At 45.1% G+C, this 27,372-nt stretch overlaps 1 protein-coding gene across 2 annotated transcripts in view; it reads right to left on the minus strand.

Moving 5' to 3' along the window:
* Positions 1 to 27,372, minus strand: part of SGSM1 (small G protein signaling modulator 1) — a 1,153,128-nt gene that overhangs the window by 237,967 nt on the left and 887,789 nt on the right. For both annotated transcript variants that reach the window (XM_078667338.1, XM_078667339.1), the window contains one exon: positions 11,975 to 12,120. In XM_078667338.1, coding sequence (XP_078523464.1) covers positions 11,975 to 12,120 — 146 coding nt within the window. The remainder of the gene's footprint in view (positions 1 to 11,974; positions 12,121 to 27,372) is intronic.

The raw sequence follows: 27,372 nt of genomic DNA on the forward strand, positions 1-27,372 counted from the left end.
AAATTAGTCGGGAGTGCATGAAAATAGACATTTGAAAGACTATCAATGGGCAGACTCTTTGTCCTTTAGATTGAGGTTTACTGCATTGAAGATATTGTAGAGTTTTCTCTTCTGAGCTCACTTTGGCTCTCCCTTAGTTTTTCATATTTGACTTTTTAGGCTGCCTCTTTATAGCCACATATAATACATTTGATCTTGCTACATTAATCAGGGAATGTGCTGTACATGTTTGTTATTCAGGGACTCTTCTTGGGATTTAGTTTACATGTCTTGTACAAGGTTGCTTGGAATACATAACAACATAGTGTGCTGTTTTCTTTGTTTGTTCAGCAACAGCTCCTAATGTTTTAAACACAATACGGTCACACAGCTGCATTTCCAGGACAATAGTTTTGATCATATGAATTGTGTTCCATCCCTTTGGGGGCTAGAGAGGAGGATTATGGCAGAGAGGACTGTTCTGGAACGACAACAGTGCCTGACATGCAGCCCAGCGTAAACTAAGATTACACTCATGATGCAGACCACCTAATTACAAACACCAGGTATGGGGTCTGAAGCCAATCCCAAAGACCATGAATATATCCCTGTGCTCACACACTAATGGTAGACCTAGCCAGATATATAATTTGCCATGGTTAGGATGTTTGTCCTATACAACCTGTTAGTAATGCTAATTACTTTGTTTAGTTGCAGCTGCCTAATGACGGTAGCACATTTGCTTCATAATAGAACAACATAGTTACAATAAATGTATTGTAAACTTTCTTTGTGTCTATTATATGTTTACTATGGGCATGTATGAGTGAGTAAGTGAGTAATAAAAAGGGATGATCTGTTTCCACAGTTCCCTTGGGGATTAGAGAGTCATGCCAAAATCCCCTGTTACTCAGGGAAGTTAGGAGTTCATGTGAGACACCGTGAGCTAGCCAGCTACTGGCTCTGTAGAGAGACTCAGTCCCTACAGTCTGACATCCTGTCATCCTAAACCACAGTTCTGCTTTATCAGCAGAATCTGTGCAACAATATGTTCATATAACAGAAAAAGAATCAGGCTTTTGTTTCAACTTTGCTTCATATTTACTACTGCTTCGAGCTGACCTCAATTTTTGGGAGTGTTTTTTTCAGAGCACCTCAGCTGCATGTAATACATCCTAATACTAACATGTGACTGTTCACCACAAAATATACCATAACAGTATGTTTTTCACTGCCCCACTTTTCTTTCTCTCATCTTTTCATTACTTTACACAAATGTTTTTTATTTTAACAATAGGAATACACTCAACATCAATAGTTTTTCAAATATTTAAGATGTTGGATTTTAGCTAGGGCTGCTGGGAGATCAGATGTGACATGCAGTATCTCCTTAGTGCTATGTGTTGATTGCAATCTACTTTTCCCTAAGATCTGGAGGAACATTACTCTTATCATGCCAGCTGTTGAGTAGGGTGAGTAGCTGAAAGATCCCTATTTGGTGGTTGGATTGATGGCTCTCAATGGAAAGCTAGATACAGCCATTAATCAGTTTACTCTTGAAAAAATTAGAGGGACCTTTTGTGCACCAAAGGACTAGGGTTCAATCTAGAAAAAGAACAATATATCCTTTGGTTGGCAAATACTGAGAAAGTTCTAACTCATTCACTCACCTAAATCACACACATTCAATCATGGGGGATACAGTACCAATTGAAAAAGAAGTGTGCAAGTACACAAGAAAAATATTAAACATATTATGTATCAATTTATTAAAAGCATATAAAACAATTGTAGCAAATTAAAAAACAGTTAATCATACATCAAACATTTATGTTCAAAATCAAAAAACATCCCACTATAAATAAACAAATGAACAGACTCAATAACAAAGACAATTAGACTAGAGAATTAAAAAGAAACTACACTTTGTCATAAAGGGACCATATCCATATGAAGTAACGTTGGGGCTGGACCCTGATGTACAAAAGAGAATCAATATCTAGTTTGGCAGCCCACTGTGCGAATTATGGTTCTGTGTATAACACTGATTTTTATATATAATTTTTAAACCAAAAATTTCATTCACAGGTAAAAACAGTTTTGTAATGATTTTCAAAGTTGGAAAAATAGCTCACTGTTGTGCGTATTACGCACAATAAAAGTCTATGGAGATAACACAAAAATGCATATAAAATCATAGTTGGTTCTAGGATTTCACATTCGTTAGCAGCGGGTACGGTCCAATATTCCACCAGTGGATAGTCGGAAACATGCCTGATTCAGCCGGAGCAGGGTGCTGGGGTCGTTAGCCGGTGGGCTAGAAAGAAGGGGGCCACTAAAAAAACAGGCCTTACAGGTAAGTCCGTGGGATGCCAAACGAGGGATCGGGTCGTAAGGGCCTCAGGACCACAGGAGCACACCTGGTTCGTCAGTACCCAGGACGGGCAGGCTGGGTGCAGAGCAGATGGGTCAGCCAGGCTCTGTACGTCAAGATTATATTTGCGGTCAGGAGCAGGCAGGTTGCAGGAACGATTTTTGGAGAGCTAAACCACTCACTGAGTGGATCTCATGGGTCTCGATGTTCCTTGATGGGTGCCTGTTGGAGTTCGGATTGGACTCTTCATCTCGGTTTCGGTGCAGGTGGTCCGCTACCTTGGAGGAAACCGAAAAGTGGGCTATACATCACCTGCCCCACCTTAGGGGTGGTGCTGGCTGAATAGTGACCCACCTCCTAATTTATCTAATTTTCCTACCTGTCCTCCCACCAAACGTGAAGCAGGATATGGGGGTCAGCATCCTCCACTATCTGGAGATGCCTGGGTTGCATTTCAAAGGCGGCATCAATTTTAAATCTTTCCACCTTGGAAGGCCACTCAGGCCTGGGGGGTTGTGAAGCACCTCCGCCCAGAGCAAGCATTGTTCCTGGCCTCTGAGACGGCAGGCTCTCACCCCATGAGGTCAGAATGCTGTCTGGTGATGGCAGGCCTGCTAAGACTTCTCAGAGATCATGCCAGTGTTTAGTAGGTTTTACGGGGGCCCTCTAAGGTGTCCACTGTGTGCATGTGATAATAAATCCAACATCAATATCAGTGTGGATTTATTAAGACGAGATGTTTGGTACCAAACATTCCTGGGTACAGTGAAGCCATCATGGTGCTGGAGAACTCGTAATGACGCGTGTTGAGCCCATGTATTCTCTATGGCTTCCCTATGAACTTATAATGTCCAAGAATGGACTTAGATATTGTAGGGCCATTTCTGCTCATGCAGATATGTTCACACATAGGATATAGTGCAGCCTGCCTCAGGGTTGTAAGGCCAGCACTAGGGGTGGCTTACCTATGTCTTATGCAGTGTCTGTGGGCATAGCGTACAAGGATGTGTACCATGCCGACTCTTCAGTTTACTCTGCACCAAAACACGCAGTCTGCAGTGGCAGTTTGCATGGTCTTGGTAAGGGGTCCCTAGGGTAGCATCATTTGTGCTGCAGCCTTAGTGGACCCTCTTTAGTCCCAATGCCCTTGGTACCATGGGTTCCATTTACTAGTGACTTATAGGGATTGCGGAAGTTGTGCCAATTGTGGTATCATTTTGGGAAACACCTCTGGCAGTGGGAACCTAGTTAGCATGGACCTAAGGTACTGTCAGTCAAATTCACATAATGGTCCAGGCAGAAAGTGGGGCCTCACAATATCAAAAGAGGCACTTTAATACATGACCCTCCCCCAAACGAAAGTGGATGAAACTAACCTTTCCATAGAGAGCCTTCCTCTTCTAAGTGGCAGAACCTAGAAAGGTCATCTGCACTGGTATGGTTAGTCCCAGGTCTGTGTTCTACTCTAAAGTCCATTCCCTGTAGAGATATCGACCGCCTTAACAGTTTGGGGTTTTCCCCTTTCATTTGCATGAACCATCTGAGAGGCATGTGGTCACTTGAACTACGAAGTCAGAACCAACAAGTATGGTCTCAGCTTCGTCATGGACCAAATCACAGCAATGGCTTCTCTGTCAATGGCTCTCCACTGCTGCTCTCTGGGGATCAAGAGAACGGTTGCTGAGCACATTGCCTCTTTCAGGGTGTCAAAAGCCTTTTCACAACTAACTGTCCAGTTCACTTATTTTGGCCTCTTCCTGGAGGTACAATACCACTTCACAAACCTGTAATAACCAGTCAAGCCAAGGCGTGCCCTGACTTGGGCTTGCGTGGTTGGAGCTTCCCAGTCCAAAATTAGAAAGATCCTGAGTTGTAAAGGTTGCACTTAGCCTCCACCTACAAGGTGGCCCAAGTATGCACCAGTACCCTGCCCTATATGGCACTTGGAGGCCTACAGATAGAAGGGCCAGTAAAACCTTTCCCAGGGGACCAGGTGCCCCTGCCAGGAGGAGCTGAAAACAGAAATATCATCGAGATATGCTGCACTAAAGTTCTCCAACCCAGCAAGGACTTTATTCGCCAACGTTTGGAAGATGGCAGGGGTATTATTTAAACCAAAGGACATAACATTAAACTGATAATCCATCAGGTGTGGAGAATGCTCTTTTTTCTTTGGCTCCTGGGGCCATGCTAATCTGCCAGTACTGTGTAGATAACTCAAAGGTGCTGAGAAATTTGGCTGCCCCCAATTTGACTAACAGCTCATCATCGTGGGTATTGGGTGAGCATCTGTCTTAGTGACTGCACTAAGACCTCCGGAGTCCACACAGAACCTTATTTATCCCTTTCCACCCTGTGGGTGAGGTTTAGGGACTAAGACCACTGTGTTGGCAAAGAGACTCTCAGAGGATTCGATAGCCTCTAACTCCAGCATCATGCTTACTTCAGCTTTGCTGCTCTCCTTCACTTGGTCAGACTGCTGATAGATCTTTGTTTTCACAGGCAATCTGTCTCCAGTGTCCACATGATGGGTACACTAGTGTGTCTGTCCAGGGGTTAAGGAGAGGAGCTCAGCATACTGTTGCAGGACTTGCATGCAGTCAGCCTGCTGTTGGTCAGAGAGGGTGTAACGGATCACCGTTAGACCCATGCCCTCACCACATCTTCAACAGAGCCAGCACAACCATTGCACCCCATCTCCGGAAAGTGATCAACATCTCCATCGAGACAACAACCTTCCCGGAAAGCTAGAAGCACGCCGAGATCAACGCCTTACTCAAGAAACTCAAGGCGGAGCCCACGGACCTGAAGAACTTCCGACCCATTTCCCTGCTTCCATTCCCGGCGGAGGTCACCGAGAAAATCGTCAACAAACAACTGACCCGCTACCCGAGAACAGCATCCCGGACCCGCCACAGTCCGGGTTCCGCAGCAACCACAGCACCGAAACTGCCCTCATCGCCGCCACCGATGACATCAGGACCATGCTAGACAACGGAGAAACAGCAGCCTTTATCCTCCTGGACCTGTCAGCCGCCTTCGACACAGTCTGCCACCGCACACTAAGAGCACGCCTACCTGACGCCGGGATCCAAGAGAAGGCACTGGACTGGACCACATCCTTCCTCTCCGGCAGAACTCAGAGTGTCCGCCTCCCACCCTTCCGCTCCAATGCCACCGAGATCATCTGCGGCGTACCCCAGGACTCATCCCTCAGCCCACCGCTGTTCAACATCTACATGGCACCCCTCGCCCACGTTGCCGGACATCACAACCTCAACATTATCATCTCCTATGCCGACGACACCCAGCTGATGCTCTCCCTCACCAAAGACCCTCACACCGCAAAGACCAACCTCCACGAAGGAATGAAGGCCATCGCTGAATGGATGAAGAATAGTAGGCTGAAGCTGAACTCGAACAAGACGAAGGTCCTCATCCTCGGTGCCACCCCTTCAGCCTGGGACGACTCCTAGCGGCCGAAATCACTGGGAACAGCCCCGACACCCACCGACCACACACTTAATCTAGGGGCCATCCTCGACTCTACCCTCTTCATGACCAAGCAGGTCAATGCCGCCTCCTCATCCTGCTTCAACACCCTCCAAATGCTCTTCAGGATCTTCAAGTGGATCCCCATCGAAACGAGAAGAACGGTCACCCAGGCCCTCGTCACCAGCAGACTGGACTACGGAAACGCCCTCTACGCAGGAACGTCGGCCAAGCTCCTGAGAGGGCTGCAACGCATCCAGAACGTCTATGCACGTCTGATCCTCGACATCCCCCACCGCAGCCACATCACACCCCACCTGAGAGACTTGCACTGGCTCCCCGTCAACAAGAGGATAACCTTCAAGCTCCTCATCCACGCACACAAAGCTCTCCAATAACACCGGACCAGCATACCTCAACAGACGACTAAGCTTCTACAACCCCGCCCGCCAGCTCCTCTCCGCAGACCTCACCCTTGCCACCGTCCCCCGCATCCAAAATACGACCACCGGAGGCAGATCCTTCTCTCACCTTGCCGCCAAGACCTGGAACACCCTCCCCACCTACCTACGGCAGACCCAAGACCTACTGGCCTTCAGAAGACTCCTCAAGACCTGGCTCTTCGAGAAGTAGCAGCCCCCCCCCCCTCTCTCCAGCGTCTTGAGACCCTCACGGGCATGTAGTGCACTTTACAAGTGACCTGATTGATTGATTGACTGATAGATAGACAACTCCATCTACTGAACCATCCTTGGGACTGTATGTGAGGAAGACAGGGAGAGATTCACTCTCTGTCTCCTCAACAGTGACCATCAGCATGGTCACATCATCCCTGTAACAGAAAAGGCACATGGTTCACCCTTCAGAGTGTCCAGCTAGTGCACAGGTGTACCAAGTAGGTGACCTTTTTTTTCTTCTCTAGGATAGAGTAAGGATCACTCCGTTTGTCTTGGAGGGCCCTTGGTGTCAAAGCCTCCAAAACTCGCTCCTTCTGCCCTGATTGGACCTCCACCAGTGCAGCCTTTTGGTCATACTTCCGGAGCTCTTGGCTGGCCAAGAGGTTTTTGGAAGCTTTTTCCATGTACTCTGCCATTCTGGAACAACATCTTGCTACGGTTCTTGGATAGGCTTCTCACAGCCTGCCTTCACAGGAGCAAGTGGTCCCCTAAAAGGATGGCCAAACAGAAGTTTATTTATTTATACCATTTATAAAGCGCGCTGTTACCAAGCGGTGTCCTGGCGCTGAAATGATGTGAAGTCTCCCCTGAGATGTCCGTTGATTTCTAAAGGCCGAAGAGCCATGTTTTAATGTTTTTCCTAAAGGCCATCAGGGTGGTGCTTTGTTTCACGGCCAGGGGCAGTTTATACCAGACGGTTGAGGCTCCAGAGATGAAACTACGGCCTCCCCATCGTGTTTTCCTGATCCGACAAGTCTTGACTAGCGCTTTATTTGCCGACCTTAGCTGAAATGGGGACAACCCTACTCCCTTCTGAGGCACCTCTCTGTAGGCGAAAGGCAGGCATGGCAAAAGGACATCCCGTCTCCTTTTGAGTTTTTCAGAGAGTCCCATGATCATGCCTTTCAATTTCTTGTTGAATCTTTCAACAAGCCTGTTGGTATGTGGGTGATAAGGTGTAGTGAACTTGTAGTTCACTCCACACTCATTCCACATGTTTGTCAGGTATGCAGACATGAATTTGGAACCTCGGTCTGATACCACCTCCTTAGCCCCTTTAAAGCTAGTAAACAAACCTCCCCAGTGCTGCGCTGTCCATTATCCGGTGCTGAACTGGACGTCCAACGGTCGTGCGCAGCACTGGGGAGGTAGTGCCTGTGACGACCGTTGGCCGACGGCAGCACTTAAGGGGTTAAGAAACCCTATCCTGGTTAAGATACCAATGAGGGCTGTGGCTACTGCAGGGGCTATAGTAGTCCTAAGAGGAATTGCCTCAGGATATCTGGTAGCTTGATCCACTACTACCAGTATGACTTTGTTTCCTGATGCTGTGGGAGTTTACTATGGACCCACTATGTCCACACCTACCCTTTCAAAGGGAACCCTAACCACTGGTAGTGGAATTAAGGGGGCCTTAGGGTTCCTTCCCGTTTTTCCACCTGCTTGACAGGTGACACAGGAGCTGACAAACTCTGTTACTTTCTTGGACATGTTTGGCAGAAGAAGTGGCTGGTAAGCCTGCTCTAAGTTTTTGTCAGGCCAAGATGCCCAGCTAGGGGAATGTCATGGGCCAATGTGAGGAGGAATTCTCGAAACGCCTGAGGCACTACCACTCTAGTGGCACCAGGTTTGGGGTCTCTGGCCTCAGTGTAGAGAAGTTCCTCCTCCCAATAGGTCCAGTGGGAGCAACTGACATCTCTCTTTTCCTGTGCAGCAGCTTGCTGTCACATGCTTTCAGGAGTTGAACAGACCTGCTGTCCAGGGAACAGCTGTTCCCTGGAGGGTCCCCCCTGGGCCCCCGGAGCTCAAGTTGATAAGGCTCAAGTTCCATGGGCTCAGTTCCCTCTTGGGTTGGCAAGCCCTCTTCATGAGAAGAGGGGTCCTGAGTTTTTTGCTATTCAGAAGCTGATCCCCATTCTTCTCACCTTTCCTGTTGGATGGTCAAGCTGAGATCTACAGATCATTTCCAAGCAAACAGGCAACAGGAGGATTTGGAGAGACCACTACCTGATTCAGCCCAGTAAACCCTCCCCACTCTAATGTGCCCATAGCCATGGGGTGATCTAGAGTGACACTATCAGTACTGGTGACTCAATAGGTTTTTCCAGACAGGTATTATTCTGGGGAAACCAGTGTCTCTCTCACCATGGTGATACTGGCACCTGCATCCTTCAGGGCTTCTATCTTAGTCTCGTTAATTAAGGGGAACTGCTGGTACTTAAAGTTAGTGGGCCAGACAGCTAAACAGGCAAAATCTACTCAACCCACACATAGATACTAGAACAGCTTCAGTGTGTACCCAAATTTTATTTGGGGAACACTTTTAATCCCATCTGGAGACTTACTACACCAGTGCTAACTGGAGAGGTTCTAGGGGCACTTTTGTTAAAACAGGCAGTGTCTCCAGTTCAGTGTTCCAACTTCTTACAGTTGTTACACAAGGCATTTAAGGGATCAAAATTGTTACCTTTGTCCCTTCTGCTGGGCTGTGAAGAGGTCTTGGACCCACCCTCCCGAGTAGGTTTTTGGCAGCCTTTAGAAGACTCTTGATTTTTATCTTTAGGAGGGGGGGGATCACCTCTTTCCCCTGGGGAGGTTTTGTAACCCCTTTCTTTTGGTCAACCCCAGTGGTGGCATGGTCACTCTAGTCTTGACCCAGTGGTCTGCCTTCTTTCCCAATCCATGGGGAGAAATTAGACCTAGGTCTACCAGATACTGATGCAACCTTTCCTTTCATTAGTACAATTAATTAACATGTTCTTTCATAAAGAGGATATAAAGCACAGCACAGCCGTATACATAACTCCCAGTTAACCAAGCATCTAGTATTTTTACTGAGTAGTATATGAAGTAAACCCAGGACTGACTCGAGGTTTTGTGAGCCCCCTGAATCTAATTCTATACTCTTCAGTTGTGAGTCCAAAGCCCTCAATCAGGGTGCCCTTCATGAGGTTATAGGATTCATCATGTGCCCCAGTAAGGGTCAGGAGTCTGTCCTTGCAGTTACTAGTGAACAGTTCCCAGCAATGCTCTCCAGGGTGATTTCTTCACTTGTCTCATTCCACAAGCCCTCTCAAAGGCTGTAAACCATTTTGTGAGGTCATCAACTTCCTCTAATTTGGGGGCAATCCCTTTGGGGATTTTAGGGTCATAAGAAGGTTCTCTGTGCCAACGTATTATATAGCTGCCAACATTTATGGGTGCCGACCCAACTCTGCTCTCTCTTCTTCTAAAGCCAGGAGTCTATCCTCCAGGCATAGTCTTTTGGACTACCGTTTTAAAAGGATGTCTTCTTAATTGAGACTATCCTCAATGCTACTCAGGGTGCCGGTCCTGCCTGTGTGGGATCTAGGTCCCTTAACCACTACTTTTGGGAAGATGGGAACAGTGGACACATCCTCTCTATGTAGGTAGGGGGCACAGGGAAGTAAGCTCCTCTTTACTACCTTCTCCTTCTGCTGGGGCTTCATTCTCCTCCCCTTTGGGGAAAGGGCGTCGCCCTAACCTGATTGGGTCAAATCCTTCCATTCAAGATGGAGAATTTTCTAGGGAGGGGTCACCTCAGTCCAGGACACCTTAGGGATGATTCTGGCAGAGAGAGGACTCGCCTCTCCTAATTAGTAATTTTCCTGCCGAACGTGCTGCCAAAATTGGGGCTTGGTCAGGGGGACTGGCATCTCCACTAGCTCACAATGCCCTGGCTAGCATATCAAAGGGTAGGAAACCTTTGAGGCTCTCCGCCCTGAATGCTGTTCCTGCTTGGGGGTAGATGTGAAGCACTTCCACCCCAAGCAGCCTTTGTCCCTGACCCATGAGAGCACAAGGGATCCCACCTCATGGGGTCAGAAACAAGTATGTGTGCGGCAGGCTGGTGCAGATCAGTCAGCTGGACACAAGGGAGTTGGTTATTTTATAAGGGGGCATCATCTCTGAGATGCCCTCTGGGTGCATTTTGTAATAAATCCAACACTGGCATCAGTGTGGGTTTATTATGCTCAAGAGTTTGATACCAAACCCGTTAGCATTCAGTAAATCCATCATGGATCTGTGGAGTTCGTAATGATGAACTCCCAGCCCATGAACTCAATATGGCTCCCCTGCACTTACAATATCTGTAAATGGCACTGCAGGGGCACATTGCTCAAGCAGTTGTGCCCTCACCTGTGATATAGTGCACCCTGCCTTAGGGCGCTGAGGCCTGCTAGAGTGGTGACTTACCTATGCCACAGGGAGTGGTTGGTGGGCATGGACTCTTAAGTTTTGTCTGCGCCACAACACACAGTCTGAAATGGCAGTGTGTATGCGTTTGGTGAAGGGTCTTTGAGGGTGGCATAATACATGCTGCAGCCCTTAGAGACCCTCTCTGGTACCCCTTATAAGGGACTTACATGTGAGCCAGAGGTGTGCCTATTGTGGGAACAAAGGTACAGTTTTGGGAAAGAACACAGGCACTGCGAACCTTATTGACAGGGTTCCAGTGCACACTCAGTCAAAGTACATCAGATATCAGGCAAAAAGCATGAGGGGGATAACCATGCAAAAAGAGGCTCTTTCCTACAGTCAGTTTTGGTCCTAGACCTCAAAAAAGGTAAACGTTCACAGGTAAGGCAGCCGTGCAGGATCAGATGAAAAAAGAATTAACAGGAAGCTAAGTGCACCAGTAAATATCAGATAAAGCCAACGCAGCACGTTCCAGGAAATAAGACAAAATTAATGATATTGAATTACAGTTATTTGTGGGCTACGACAGAAGAAAGGAAATGACGCTTGAGTTGAAAGAAGAGACATCAAAAGAAAGCCAAAACAGTTTTAAACTAAACTACAGAAGGTATGCATAGACCGTTGTGAGGGAGTTAAATAGAATGGTGATGAAACGTTGGACCACATAGATAGGGAGGAAGCAAGGAAGCAGGGCCGGACTCACCAATCTGCCATGGCCTTTCCGTATTAAGCTGCAGGCTAATGAGCTACTTTTGTAGCAGGATGAGTGGATAAAAATCCCCTCCTATTAGTAGTTTCGTGTTTATTGGTGTTTGAATTTTTATTTTTACTGGGGCTAATGTGTCTTAAAGTCAGTCCCTGGTAGGTACAGAGGGGAAAAAAGTGTCTACGAGGCAAGAAAAACAAATGTTGGGTGAAGAAGATTGTTTTAGTAACCTACTCAAACAATGCTAGGTGAACTGCCAAGATCCTTGCAAACGCCATGTGACTGGACTGAATAATGAACATGGTTGTGAAGATGTCCAATATGAACATTTTGGAATATATTAATCTTAAATCGACTCGTAATAATATTCATTATGTAAATTCTTTCTGTGCGTGTCACACAAGAACACTGTAAAACGAAGTACATAGATTGTAAATATTTTAAAGAGACCAGACATTAAAATCAATTTATATGTATGTTTATAATAAATGAATCAGCTGACTCCTGAGAAGTACAAATTCATACCTCACTATCCAACAAATACTTTTGCCAAACGTCTGCAGTTAGTCCGAAATGTTCATCCGCCGACATCTCAGGAGATACAATCATGTGGTTAACTAATGCAGACAAATGGGTTCTCACAGTCGAAAGATGCCTGCAGTATGCCAGCCCTGGACAGTAAAAAAGTAACAGAAACCATTAAAGTTGTAAATGTCATTTTCAGTATCTGCTTCTCGTATGCACTTCATCATCATAACTAAACCCAATTGCAGTTGCGCATTTTGAGATTAAGCAGTTGAAGTCGACATTTTAAAACAGAAATCAGAAAAAGCTAAAATAGAAAGTATGTTCTACAATTTAGGTTAAACTGTATTCAATGTTTTTGATTTTTGGCCGGACAAGGGACCAAAATCAGCCAAGGCAATTTTTGTCACACCAGCCCCATGATAGAACGAGCAAAGCCGATTCGACTTCCGCAAAATTGGAACTGGGAGAATAGTTTTGTAACGATTAAAAATGGCGCATTTAACAAGGTCTTTTGATCATACATTGTCTTTTATCCTGCTATTATTTTCCAATGTATTCTTCCTTTCATCTGGTCTTCGTCACATTTACCTTCTTCAGCTCTACTTACTCTAAATGTCCCCTCCACTACTTTTCTCTCATCATAATGCTTTTATTTCCTTTTGCCTCTCTTTTTCCCTGCTCCTTTTTTTCTTATTATGGCTCTCATTCTGCACCCTTTGTGTTTACTTCCATTTTCGTTCTTAGCCTCCCGCCCCCTTCTCTTTCCCATCTCCTTGAGCCCTCGTAGAACAAGCATTTGCAACGCAGTAGATCTCAAATTTGTGGGAGTTAGAGCTATTGGCGTTGTAAATGACAACGTGTTTTTTGATTTGCTGTGGAGTGGATGTATGTGGTGTGGAGTGGAATTATGTGTGTTGAATTGGAATTGCTGGTTGTGGAATTGTGAGGTGTGGACGGGATTTGTGTAGTGGAATTATATGGCATGGTATACAGTGGAATTATGTGGATAGTAATTTTGTGGTATTGAGTGAAGGGGAACTATGTGGAGTGGGATTGTGGGTCATGGAGTGCAATTACGTGGAAGGGTATTTTGTGTTGTGGAGTTATATTTAGTGGAGTTTGATTATGTGGTGTGCTGTTAAATGTTGTGGCATTATGTGGAATTCTGTGGTGTGGATTGGATGTATGTAGTGTGCTGTGCAATTGTGTTGTTGAGTTGAATTATGTGATTTGTTGTCAAAATATGTGGTGTGGTATGTAAATGTGTTAGCTGAATTGTGAGGTATGGAAGTGTGTGGCATTGAGTGAAATTATGCTGACTGGGATTATATAGCTACCACAAACAGGGGCAGCCCTGAGACCTGAACTTGGGGCAAAATAAAGACTAGAATGCTAACAAAGGTTCAAGTTAAATCTCATATGTAGTGTAAAATACAAGGTAAATGCGCAAAAGAATTAGACCGAAACATGATGAAATCAAGAGAACAAGAACAAAAAGAAAAAGAGAAAGGAAAAGAGTTCAGGAATATTTGAAACAAGTGATACCCCCACAGGTTTGAATGTTATATATGTGTAGAACATTTATTGATAATAGCAACAGTAACACACTAATGGCGCTCAATAAGTTACACAAACAATCATAAAGCCAATATACTGTGTATACATAAAGAGTGGCTGAGGAAAAGCTACATTTATGTGGCTTAGACAAAACAGAAACAACACATAGCAAAAATGCGTCCTCTTAAATCAGGGTCACATGTAGGCATCAACGGCGTTTAGACCATATTAGAATTAGATGGTCATCATCAGGACAAACAATGAATACCAGAGTGTCCGATAGGAAATATGATAAAGTCTAAAAATGAACAAAGGGGTATCAGAATTTTTTTGTATGTGCCGGGGTCACATCATAGCACAAGATGGAGTGAATATTCTTAGAAGGAAGTCACTTAAAGAGAAGAGAAAAACCAAAAGAAATTGGTATCCGAAAAGGAATTATATGGCATGGTGTATTTGTGTGTTTTGTATTACCAAGTTTAAAAATGAAGAAATATAATTACAAACAAAGGTGGCCTTTCATTGTGCACAAATTCACAAAACAAAAACGCATGACTTCCACCCAAAAATGTAATAAACACACAACCGTCTCTTCAATTTCAGACCAAGTATCAAAGAGCGCAGCGCTTCACTGCCAGGAAGGTATGTAAAGTAAATGCTAAAGAAGGTTTGATAGATGTACTGTTTGGAATGGAGTGACAAACATCATTTAGGGTAGAGGATAAAATGCCACTTAGAACTTTGAAAATGATATCGTTGAGGAGGGTGGAGGATTGTTTTGGCTATAAAAAGAAAGATATTAGTAATTACAAAAGTGCAAAACAAACGGTAGATCAAAACATTTACTTTCACTGAATTATGCGATTCTGTGGCTGCAGCATTTTCAGCATTATTATGAATCTGCTGCATTTCCCATCATGTGCCGCATTACGTGCAGATTTTAACAAAAAATTGTTTTTAGCTCAAATGGATAAAATATTACTAAAATTTTAGTAATTTGCCTCTCTTTGTCGCACAATTTAGTCAACCCTGCTGCATAATCTGGCCCTTCCGTCCTGCATAATTACAGAGGTCCTGCCTAAAGCTATTAATAATACTTTCTGCAGCATTCTCAGCGGGGGCCTAAAATTAAGGTGTACGTTATCAGCACTTTAAAATTTAAATAAAAAGGTCCAGATCTTTGTATAAGGTCATAAAGCGCATGCATGCCGGTTCACAAAAACGAAGTTTGCATTGAGCAGATGGAATGTTTGAGCTCATGGTCGGAGGTTCAAAGTCAGCAGGGTCAACTCAGCCTTTAGTCTTTCTGAGGTCAATACATTGAATACCCTTGAGTTAGGTAACAATCAACACCTGGTATTTAGCGCCAAGATACCTTCCAAGGCAACCTTCACTTCACAAATACTAATGTGTTGTGATGTTCTAAAGCAGCGCTGTAAGGCAAACTGTATCAATTAAAGTGTAAAGAAAGCAGACCGTCACTTCCAAAGGTGGAAACACCCACACCCAGTAATAGATTGTAAAATGTATGCGTCCTGCAATTAGTATGCATCTGTGACCTCTTCTTCAAGGTTCCCAATGACTAACATTTCTAGAGGCAGCACGTTTGTACAGTGTGCGGATATGTGCCAATGTAAACATACCATAACGTGCATTTGTAAAGCGCACGTTCACCCGTAGGTATCTTGACGCTGAGTAACTTATTTATTGTTACCCAACTCATTGTATCGACCTCAGATAGATGAAAGGCTGAGTGGACCCGCCGGGAATTAAACCTGTGACCATGAGGTCAAACACAGGCCCCCTGCATTGGACACATTAGTCCACTGAGCTACCGGACCCAACTAAACGAAAAGCTACACTTTGTTTTTAGGTCTCGCGCCTGCGATGCATATGGCGAAGCCATATGCATCGCGCAGGCGCGATACTATAGTTGCGGAGTCTGCTTCCCAGGAGACAGAGACTGGGGCGCGCACGCTCAGGAAAGCGATCGGAGCCGGCCGCGCGCGTTCCCAATCTCCTGTCTCTCTGGTTATGTCTAGTTTTAATTGCCGTGGCGCACACTTCTCAGGCCGCCAGCTTATACGTTTAATATGCACAGCGCACGCTTTCCTTATTGATTTCTTTTTACGTCTAACTTATGTGCATAGGCGCCGTGATTTCTTTCAGCACGGCACCGCTTTCATAAATTTCCAGAAGCCGACTGCTCAGCCTGCTTGTTAAAAATGTGCGCACTCCCGGCTGATATGTGCACAGAGAACTCCAGCCGCTGATTCATTCACTTGCTTAAAAGGAGTGAGGGGGCAGGGCTCGCGCTCACAGCAGCAATCCCGGCTGCACCTCCCTCCGTGCGTGCTCCATGTGGGCTCGACCTCCCACAGCAATGCGAGGTAAGCAGGCAACTTTTCCGTTTTTCACAAGTTTTTTTTATTTCAAGGTTCTCGTTGCTGTTGGCACAGACAGTATTTTAATCTTCAATTTTATTTGGTGGGGTGAGAAAAATAATTTTAGACAATGAAAAAACATAATGGGAAACGCATCTGTTTAAGTAGCAGTTTTGCACTCTTTGCCCGGCGGTTGTTTAAGTAGCCACAGAGTTCAATTTGAACCCAAGTGATAGCTGAGAGATTTAGAAGCAACACTCTCGGGCCCCCAATCAAATGTTTTTAGTCCCACTGAATTAACACTCTTTCTCTGGCTTTAATTTTTTAACCACAGGACCGCACACAAAACTTCACAATTAAGCGAACATATCTACAAAATCCTAATTAACATTTTTGTGGGCCTCCATTCAAAAGCTCATTGGTGCTGTGTAAACCAGCTTGCATGTGCTTATTAATATCTGCCTGTATAGCTGAAATATTTAATAGGAAGCCGCATTTCATAAAGTAGAATTGGGTAGCTAACATTTGTCCTCAAACAGTAGGGTCCTCATGCAGATCTCCATCACGTGTCACTTTCCTTTTATTAAGAAGTTTTCGTTTTTTTATTGGCTACAACACACCTTTTACAAATAACCTTGGAGTGATCTTGAATTCTAACTTAGGAATTCGGACAGTGTTGCTGCCTATAGATCCACGGGTCACTGTCTGTATTGGGATAGATTTAACAATAAAAGAATAATGGCGACCATACATTTTTTGCTGTAAATATACGTTTAATAAAACATGTTAAGTTAACTTGTTTTAAAGATCTTTCCTGCCCCGTGCCCCTCAATCCACTCAAATTGGTTTGCTTGCATTACTTACATTTCTTACACATTGAGTTGTGTGTATTCTTATCATAAAGCTATTCACGCTGATAAGAGGCCTTACCAGTACCTGATAGTGTTACTCATTTTATCTTAGTTAACAACGGTTCTCATTTTATCAAGTATGAAAGTTTGCACAGCTAATAAGGCCTTCATTCCAGCCTTGACACACAGGCTTGAAGTATGTACTACAACCCACTGAGTTATAATCTGGGAATGCAGTTGCACTTCTGTGCCGGTACATAGTCTTGTTAGGGATGTTGCTGTTTACTACCAACTCATAACCATTAGTGAAGACGTGCCTCAAAGGACCCGGTTCACAAAAGAGCAGGTGTGACTGAAATAAAAAGTGCCAACCTTTTATTTCATATGATGCAATAACTGAAAGTATCATAAACGCTGACCCCCTGCAAAGACTTGGATGCCACCAGCGCAAGCCATAAGCAAATAGTAAAGCACCTCCCTCACGGTCATGTTGATGCCCCGAACTGGAGTGACTCTCTGCCTTGCCTTATGTTTGTACACCCCCTGCCCCTGCTTAACCCGCAACACAGACAAGTGCTGATGCATGGGAGGAGACAAGTTTCAGAGAAAAGAATGCACACCCCGCCAGCCAGCATGCATCCATTTATCAGTGGCTGCCGTCTCGAGCAACGGGACAGTGATTACTGTATGTAAAGATTAAACACCACGTGAGTGAAATAAATTGTAAATGATAGAAGCAAAGGCACATAATAATGGTACCCTATAATGAATAAGGTTGCAAAGTGTTTGTTTTTTTTAAACATAGAAAAATCAGCAGCTATAGATATCACGCTTTCAAAACCCTGCATAATTTATGCGGCACTCCTGATTTGGCATAATGGGGTGTATTAATCTTGCAGCTGCAGACGTTACTCTTTAAAAGTACTGTTTGTTTTTAAAAATAGAAGACTTTCGTATCTGTAGGCATCACACTTTCGACGATGTGCATAAGGTATGCGGCATTTGACCATGTGCCCTGTGTTTTTAAGCTAGTAGAATCCCGTAGCTGGACATGTTACGCCTTTGACGTTTTGAATAATTTGTGAATCCTAATTTGGGCTCTTTACACAATTTACAAAACCTCATTTTTGGGGTCCTCTAAACTGACGTGTTTTAAAAACTGAAGGCTTCTGTAGCTGAAGATGATATTCCATTCAAGATTTGCATAATTTAGAGCACTCCGGGATTGCCACCTCATGGTAGTAAAATTGGAAGTATCCTGTCGCTGCAGACGTTCATCCTTCACGATAATCATCATTTAATGGCATCTTAAGTTTGTGAGGTAAGGTGTAAAAAACAGAAGAGTATTGTAGCTGGAGATGTGACCCTTTCTAAGGTTTGCGCACTGAATGCAGGGTGCTGTGCATTATACATGACGGTGACTGATAGGAGTTGCTCTGGGCCTTCACGGAATCACTGTCCGTGCTGCCCTCAAGAGCGGTGCCACCTCAGGCGTGAGCTCTGTGTGCCCCGGATGCGGCCCAGCGCCGGAGCCTGCTGTCTCGTGAAGGTGAGTTCAAGTTGCATTCTGTGTGGCTGTGTGTGTGGCTCTTTGTGTGTCTCGCTCTGTGTGTGTGTGTGTCTCGCTCTGTGTGTGTGTCTCGCTCTGTGTGTGTGTGTGTGTGTGTGTGTGTGTGTACACATGCAATAGGTCTCACATTTGCGAGAGATTAAGCTATTGGCATTGTAAATGACAATACCATTTATTTATCTGTTTTCAAAACCAACACATAAATAAAAACATTGTCATTTACAATGAAAATAGCTCTAACTTTTGCAAAGGCGAGACCGTTGCATTGTAAATGCTTGTTCTTTAAGTAGACACAATATCAAACATGTTCGTCCACGCCAGCTATATAAAAACACATTGAAGAGGAAAGCTGTAAGCGTCAGCGCCATGAAGCACACAAAACCGAAATTGAGACGTGAAACATGGCATATTGCTAATCAAATGTTGAGCATAAAAAGACATGCAAAATAATGTCGAAAAGAACACATTCATTTATTGTGCGGCAGTGATCTCGAGTGAACGGATGAAGAGTAGCTGAATATGAAACTACTAAAAAAGGCAAGGCCTTTATTCTATAAAAGTATGTGAAAGAAATAAAAATGTTTAAATGTCATCATCTGGGCACTTCAATGTCTGGGCAAGAGAATGCTTATTAGACAGCGGGTTTGGACAGCCATGTAAGAATTGAAGAGGGGATTTGGAATAAAAGTAAAAGCAATTTGGTTGATGGGAATAAATTCTGTAATGGCTCAGGTTAAATGTATGGCATGGAACGTGGCTGGGTTAAATAGTGCAAAGAAGCGGCAATTAGAGCGTGAGAATTGAAAATGTATCATCCTCAGATAGTCTTATTAACAGAGACACATCTCACCTACAAGGATCGAAATTTTCCTAAACATTTGGGCTCTAAAATATTAGTGTGCACTACAAAAACTATCTCTATAAGGGGTGACGCTATACTAAAAGACAAGAAGTTTGTATGCAAAATAGGTAAGACACTGGCCGATCAGAGAGGGAGATGGGCACTTGCTCAGATGGAAATCAGAGGCAAGAAATACGTGTTCTGCTTAGTATATGGATCCAATATAGATGACCCCACTGTTTTTGATGTACGCTACATGGAAATGTTAAATTGGGAGGGGGGGCGGTTGATCATGGGGATTTTAATTGCGTTATGGACTATAACATTGATTCAACGAGACAGGGGGCTACTCCTAGAATGCGAGGGGCACGTGCGGCAATATGAGAAATAGCGCGGCTTCAATCTTTAAGAGACGCATGGAGGCAACTGTATCCAGATATCCCGGGCTACATGTATTATTCAGCTCCTCATAAATTGTACTCAAGAATCGACATGGCCTGGGTCTCTGACAGTATTTTGTTGACTTCAGGTATGGAAATATGTCCTCAGGTTACCTCAGACCTTTTTAGGCTACAGTTGGGGGTAAAGTTGCCAGATCATTTTATTTCCCTAGATACTTGTTTACGGATAGTGGGTACTTGGCTCATATTACTCAACAGCTTCAGTTTTTTTTTAAGGAGAATATTGGATCGGCACCTCCGCTTATTGTCTGGGATACGATGAAAGCTGTTGTTAGAGTTGCTACCCAACAATATATATGGCAGCCGAACAAAAAACGGAAAGGGAAACTTGAGGTACTGGTCCGAGCCTTAAGTGATATGGAAAAACAACATGTTGAGGGTGTACGAGATCGGAGGGCTCAGGACCAGTTGCTTCTTTCTTTAATAGATGCAAGAATAGCGGTGAAGAACATATTTATGGAAATAATTGTGACTAGATATACTAAATATTGTACAACGCAATATGAATACGGTGAGCAAATTGGTAGGGTTTTGGCTTTTAAGGTGGCAGATGAGAAGGCCAAAACTAAGATAAATGCTTTAAAAGGAGTAAATGGAACTTTGCATACTCACTCTTCAGCTATTTTAGAACAGTTTTCTTTATATTATCAGAAAGTATACTCACATTCCTTTGTGCCTGATAAGGGAGGCATGTTACAGTATCTTAAGGTAGTAGGCTTCCAGTTCTGAATGATGCAGACGCGGTTTTACTAGATAGCAATATCTTGACCAAGGAAATCGATATAGCAATGCCTGCATTGTCCTCTGGCAAAGCAGCTGGGGAGGACTCCATACCCATAGAATTTTATAAAGCTTTAAAAAGGGTCCTGCTTATGCCATTTAGTATGGTTATACATCATATAAGTGCCAGTGGGAGGATACCAGAGTCATGGAATATGACACAGATAGTCTTTTTTTTTTAAAAAGGGCAAACCACCGGCCGAGTGTGGCTCATGTCGGCCAATTTCACTTATAAACGTGGATGACAAGATCTTTGCAAAGATTTTGGCAAACCGTTTGGCTCCAATAATGCCTGAGTTAGTGTCTGGCAATCAACATGGTTTTATCTCTGGCCGAGACACTACCACTCATGCTAATACGGCAGTGGGGGCTTTCGATATGGCTGAGAAGATATCGGTAGACCTTAGTATGATACTTGTAGATGCTGAGAAAGCTTTTGACAGAGTGGGGTGGGATTTCTTATGGGCCACACTGACAACTTTTGGTCTAGGAGGGCAGTTCAGGCACTGGGTCCAAGCTTTATACTATAAACCTCAAGCTAAAATATCTTACTCAGGGTTATATTCGTTACCATTCCGAATTTTATGTGGGACCAGGCAGGGCTGCCCTCACTCCCCACTGCTGTTTGCTTTATATATAGAGCCATTTATTCGTATTTTACAATCCAGTACACAAATAAATTCATTTGAATCGGAGACAATTAAGCTTACGATTATTGCATATGCCAACGACATTGCAATCTTTGTAACTAATCCAGTTAGGGCGGTAACATCTATAGAGGAAGACGCAATTAAGGGGTCGATAATGATTGCGGTGAATACGCATCCTCCGGGCCAGTGGAAGCCACCGCCGGCCCGGAGAATGCGGATTCACCACCGCGGTCACAGGAAACACCCACCGCCAGATTAGGATGCCGGTGGGATGGAGGTGGGAACAGCGGCAGACGGTGATCTGCGGGGAGTGGAGCGCTATTTGGTGGCGGTGTCTGCAAGACACCGTCAGCCAAATTAGGATGTGTGTTTGAACATGCTTTTCCGCGGCGGCTTTTCTGCCCTGGAAAAGCATGTGGAACTTTGCTTCTGGGGGGCCCTTGCGGGCCCCCAGGGTGAAGGGGGGTGGAGGTGCACATGGGGGGTACCTATGGTACCCCCCTGCACTTACATGCACAAAGCGGCAGGCACCGCGCTGTGCCTGCCCAGTTGTGCATGTAAATGCAAATCATGCATTTTTAACCTTGCGGCGGGTGCTGCTTCAAGCTGCACCCGCCGCAAGGTTAAAGATACGGGATGTGACCACCAGGGTGGCAGTCACATCCTAATTGCAACGGAGGGACCGCCGCTGCCCCTGCGGACGGTCCCTCCACCTCGGGGGTGGCGGATGGACGCAAGTCCGTCCGCCATCCTCATAGGCCTCTAAGTTTGGTGCTATCTCCGGATATAAACTAAATGTGAATAAAACGCAAGTGCTATACCACCACAGTTCGGACAGTGGACCGCTCAAAGAAAGAAAAAGCACCAAAAACAGAACTAAGAAATTCCAGTATAACACCGACCATGAGTATGAAATAAGACACTATATTAATTGTAACACGAGCCATGTGGTCTACATAATTGGTTGTGAATGTGACAAAATCTATGTAGAAAAAGTGACAGTGTCCCGAGAAGACAGAATGTCAGTGGAGAAGAAATACCTTTGAGTTCAGGTTCTTCCTCTGCGAGTTCTATTACTGGACACAACCACTAAGTATCACAACCAATGCTTTAGTCGGGTACATATTAAGAACACCATACAGTAACGCTGATATCTATAGTGAAAATGAATTAAAAAGTTTTTGTGACAGAAAAAAGAATACAAAAGTTTTATTTAAAAGGGTAAACACAAATTTATTGCACATGTTCAGGAGACTGAAGACACAAACTATAAACAGATTAAAAATACATTGTAATATACCAAAATTCCATACAATATTAAAAATGTTCTTGAGAACACAGGTCGACGCAGCGTTTCGGTTTAAAAAACCTTCCTCAGGACAGTGTCTCGGGATATTCGTTGTGGTATGCCTCCCAATTTATGATTTTGAGGGCTGGTATCTGATAGACAGTGATATTTGTGTCCTGTTTTTGGTCCACATCCACAAGTGCTGTGGTCCCACTTGTTCGGGAGATAATTTAATATGCCTTAATCGTAAATCTAAGGCCAAATAATTTCTCGCTGTATCGGAGGGGCCACCAGTAAGGATAAGTGCATCAATGAATTCGCATGCACAATAGTGTTGCTTTACTAGTTTCTGTAGCCGCGTGCTGAATATGCTTCAACGGCCCGCTTTTGGTCGTTTCAATTGCAAAAGCATTTGGATAGAGACTGCTGGCCTCCCTGCTCCTCCGTATACAGCGTCTGGGGGTTCCGTACCTTTTTTGACAAAATCTATGTAGGCAGTACGGTACGACCCTTAAAACTGAGAATCCAAGAACATGTACGGGCATTGAAGAATTATGACCTCAAATATCCTATGGCGTACCATATGCGTGAACATCATCGAGACACCAAAAATATATGGTTTCAGGGTATTGACCATGTCCCCCCACATGATTGGGGGGGAGATCGCGAACTCACTCTACGTAAGAGGGAGGCATCCTGGATATGCCGTTTGAGATGTCTTGAAAAGGGACATAATACAGAAGATGAGAAGCATTATCACCTGCAATAGCTGTTTATGTGTAGAGTATGATACTGTTACTCTTAAATACATTGGTGCCCCTGTGTTCCTGGTTTAATTTTGCATCAAGTTCCTTTAAAAACCCAACTATTTTATGTGGGGGATATCTAATTATACCATTGCCTGGAGGTACGCGACCCTTAGCTTGTTATGTATACTATAGCATGAATAAATACACCGTGGCTACCGCATCTATCCTCACAGCCCCAAATGGGAAACCCCTCTGTCTTAATTATTTAGCCCCGTGGGCCGTTTATTGTCCATAATGTCATAATACCAGGTCTAAAAAATTAGGAAATCACCACATGCTCTTTTTAAATCCAGATCATTGAGCAAATGATAAGAAATTTGCTCTGTATCTCCTGTACAATATACATCCTTCCATACAAGTTTTATACGACCTTAATTTGTGTGGAGGTCGCTGCCTAGAAACAAATGGGGAACTCAGACAACTAGGTTGACTCCAAGTAAGAATACGAAGAGATATTATGTTAAAAATGTAAGAGGTATTTATTTCACGGAATTAAATAATCATAGAATTTCAACCATAAATGTAATAACCTATCTTTCGGTACACTTTTTACATTAATAAGAAATATAATATGGCATTTCCCCATTATTTTGTAGTGCCGCAACATCTATACACATGTCCCTGGCACCCCACTGGCATGAAAATTATAGTGTCAAGATGGCCGCTCTTTTGTCTCACAACATCGTTGTGAAGAACGGGCGTAGTATAGGCTCGAACACGTGACCTAAGGCATCACCTGTTAAACTTCAATCATGGCGGCACTCGCCAGAGGCAGTGGAGATGACGGCGTGCTAGGATAGCAGGACGCCGAAGGGTTGACATACCGGGATCAACATACTAGGTAACTTGAAAACCGTTTTTCGGTTACGCGCAGTGGAGGTGTAAGAGTTTACTAAACTTATGTTAGCATACTTTAGACTTCGCTACGACGGTATGCTTTATATTTAATGGCGGGACTCGATATTGCACGGGTATTTGTTCCTTCGAGTTTTTATTGTAGCGTGCACATGTCTGCACCGGAGATACTTGGTTAATTGGGAAAGTACACAGAGTTTCTGTATCACTTTGAAACATTGTAATGTGAGTTGATACATACAAGTGCATATTATGCAATTGTTTGGAATTAAGGTGTGAGAAGTTGGCCTGATGTGCAGTGCTCACTATTCTAGTGATCACTATATATCAGTCCAAACAACCCTTATTGATGATTGGTTGTAAGTCAACCTTATAGACCAGCTATCCTAGTAGCATGGATACGAGCAGTCTAAGGCTAAGACTCTAGAGGGCGTGTTAAGCCAGCTGTTTTACCATCACATTACCCCTTGAACACCCAGTGAAAGGACACCACACAAGTTGTTATGAAAAATAAACAGTGTATTTATTTATAACAAGACTACCCTGGCTCTTTATGAGACAGGGAGCTAAGCACACAACAAAACTCTTATAAAAATACTTTAAGTCGCACAATTTACACAAATGCCCGAGGGGCACGAAAAACCATATACTCTAAAAGTGGAATGCGAATTACTAGCAGGTAAGTAACAATTCTCAGAGGCTTTAGAAACGCTAGGCCTACAATACTAAACACTCAGGTTAGGAGCAGGAGGCCTAGGGACACCACGTGCAGAGTGGGAACTCTCACGCGTAAGGCGGGAAAAAGCCTATGGAAGCTAGAACTCACAAAGTTACTGTTCTCGGGCGAACCCGACTAGGTAGGTCGAAAACGACAGTGGATCTGGACCCTTGGATAGTGAGGCTATGCTGGGGCACCGAAATGCCGAAGTTACCTAGCCCAGGGGCTGCGGCTGCATAGGTCTGAAAAGACGTCGGGATTCCTCGTTGACGAACCAGGAGCCTGAAGAAGAAGTTGCTGGCAGGCGGCCAGTGAAGAAAAGTTCGAAGAGATCCAAGCCTGGATCAGGGAAGAAGAAACCTGAAAGCAGAGGGGACCAAGTTCTTGAATCACTAGCCAGTGATTAAGTGGGCACCAGGATGGCACCGGGCGAAGTCACCGCAGTCAGGTGAGTGGGCGCTGCTGGGCTCTGCAGTCTCACGGACCAGGAGGCGTTGTCGGCGACCAGGATGGAGGTACGAGCTGTCCCACGATGGATGATGCTCTCGACGTCGCTGGACCCAGGATTGGGGCAACAAGTCTTGGCAAATTCAAGCCCACGCGGTGGACCTAAAATGGCGTCTGGAGTGGACCAGGAGGGTCCGGGGTGCTCCTCTTTTGGAAGGGAGCAAGGGCCAGTCTGGAGCAACCAGACCAGCAGCAGTGATGTCGTCGGGCGTCGTCAGGAAGGCCACAAGCCAGCGGGCTAGTAGCCAAACAACGCGGTGAGCAGCAAAAAGCAGAAGGGCCCCACGCAGATCGTGGAGATGCTGGGAGGCTGGACTTCGGTGCTGGAGCTGCTCAGGGTCGGGGCTTCTCGGTCCCCAAAGCACTCACCAGAGGATCCCTCAGCGGTCGTGCTGGAAAGAAGTCGTGCAGTCTTGAGGATGGCCGGTCCCTCGAGGTCTCGTCGCACCCACGGTTCTCAGCTTGGCTGTAGAGGTGGGTAGAGGTCAGAGGTGCCAGGGAAGCCGGTTCTCGTCGAGCTGGGCAGTCGGATTCCAGAGGAAGGACTTGCAGCAGACCGCAGTGTTCTTAAGATGGTGCCTGCGGATGCAGGGTGACTACTCCTTAGCCACAAGGGAGAATCTTGAAGAAGAAATCTTGATGTCCTTTCGTAGAAAGTCGTGTCTTGATTCCAAAGATGATCTAATTTGGAAGGGGGCCTGCTCCTACCTTTATCTGGGAAAAGGGGGCTGGCACGCGACTAAGTCCTGCCCTATGGGTGGGACCAGGAGGGGGGTGGTTACACCCCTCTCCTTTGGCGGGCTTTCCCCAGGCCAGGGGCTGGAGTGCCCCTGGAACTGGTTTCAGCCGGCCTATGCACAGTGAGCACCGGGGTGCCACTTGCAGTCACCTTCCTCTGTAGCCCTGCCTACCTGGAATACACAAAACCCCGTCTGGGACGGTGCTGGCACCGCCCCTGGCAGGAAACCCTTTGTCCTTGCCTCCTGCTCTGGGAGGACTCCCAGCAGCAGGAGGGCAGACTTGTGTCTCGGTGGCAGCATCCATTTTGTGGAGCTGAGGCTATGTCTGACTTTAACCGGGGTTACAGGTTACATACATGTCGTGTCCCTCTAGAAGGGTGGAATGCTAACCCCGTCGCCAGAATTGGCGAGGGGTTAGTATTCCAATTCGTATGACACCTTACTCGACATGTTTTGATAAAGCGATACCAGAGTTGGCATATAACCGCGAGGATTATAATGCACTTAAGAGTATATGGTATGCGATATCATGGAAACGGCTAAGGGATGGATCCCGAAAGCCGCAGACAGGCTCAGCTCATGCCAGAGCACCATCTCACACGATTCCAAGCACTCTGCCTTCAGGATTGTTAAGGCCTGCCATAGGAGTGACTGATAGGAGATCTGTGTGTCCATTTTTAGGGTTAGATATAGCTATACTATATCTAAAGCAAAGGGTGATTACACCACCTTGCCCCAGCTGTCGTGCAGCCAGTTGTGTCAGTTTAGTTAGTCAGCCCAGGGGTGGCACAATACATGCTTCAGCCCCTGGGAGACTTCTGGGTGCACCTCAGCCCTGGGTACAGGGACTTAGAGAGGGCCCAGTGCCAATTCAGTACCTGAGTACAATTTGGATAGAGAGAACATCTAGGCTGTGGGTTTGATTAGCAGGCCCACAGCCAGGGAAAGTCGTAAACCAGTGCAGCAAAAAGCAAAAATCTGGGTGATCATAGGATTGCAGACCCTACTCTCCTACATGACCCCCCCCCAAACTTTGGGACAATAAACTAACCTTGAACAGGTGAGTCTTCTTGCTCTAAGTGGAAATACCTGGAGAGCCCATCAGCATTGCTGTGATCAGTACCAGGTCTATGCTCCACTGTAAAATCCATCCCCTGTAGGGAAATGGACCACCTAAGCAGTTTGGGGTTTTCACCCTTCATCTGATTTAGCCACAAGAGGGGCTTATGGTCGGTCTGAATGGTGAAGTGAGTGCCAAACAAGTAGGCCCTCAGCTTCTTCAGGGCCCAAACCACAGCAAAGGCCTCCCTCTCAATAGCTGACCAATTTTTCTCTCTGGGGGTCAGCCTCCTACTAATGAAAGCAATAGGCTGATCATTACCAT

This window comes from Lissotriton helveticus, chromosome 11 (assembly GCF_964261635.1).
Source record: "Lissotriton helveticus chromosome 11, aLisHel1.1, whole genome shotgun sequence".
NCBI classification, from domain to species: domain Eukaryota; kingdom Metazoa; phylum Chordata; class Amphibia; order Caudata; family Salamandridae; genus Lissotriton; species Lissotriton helveticus.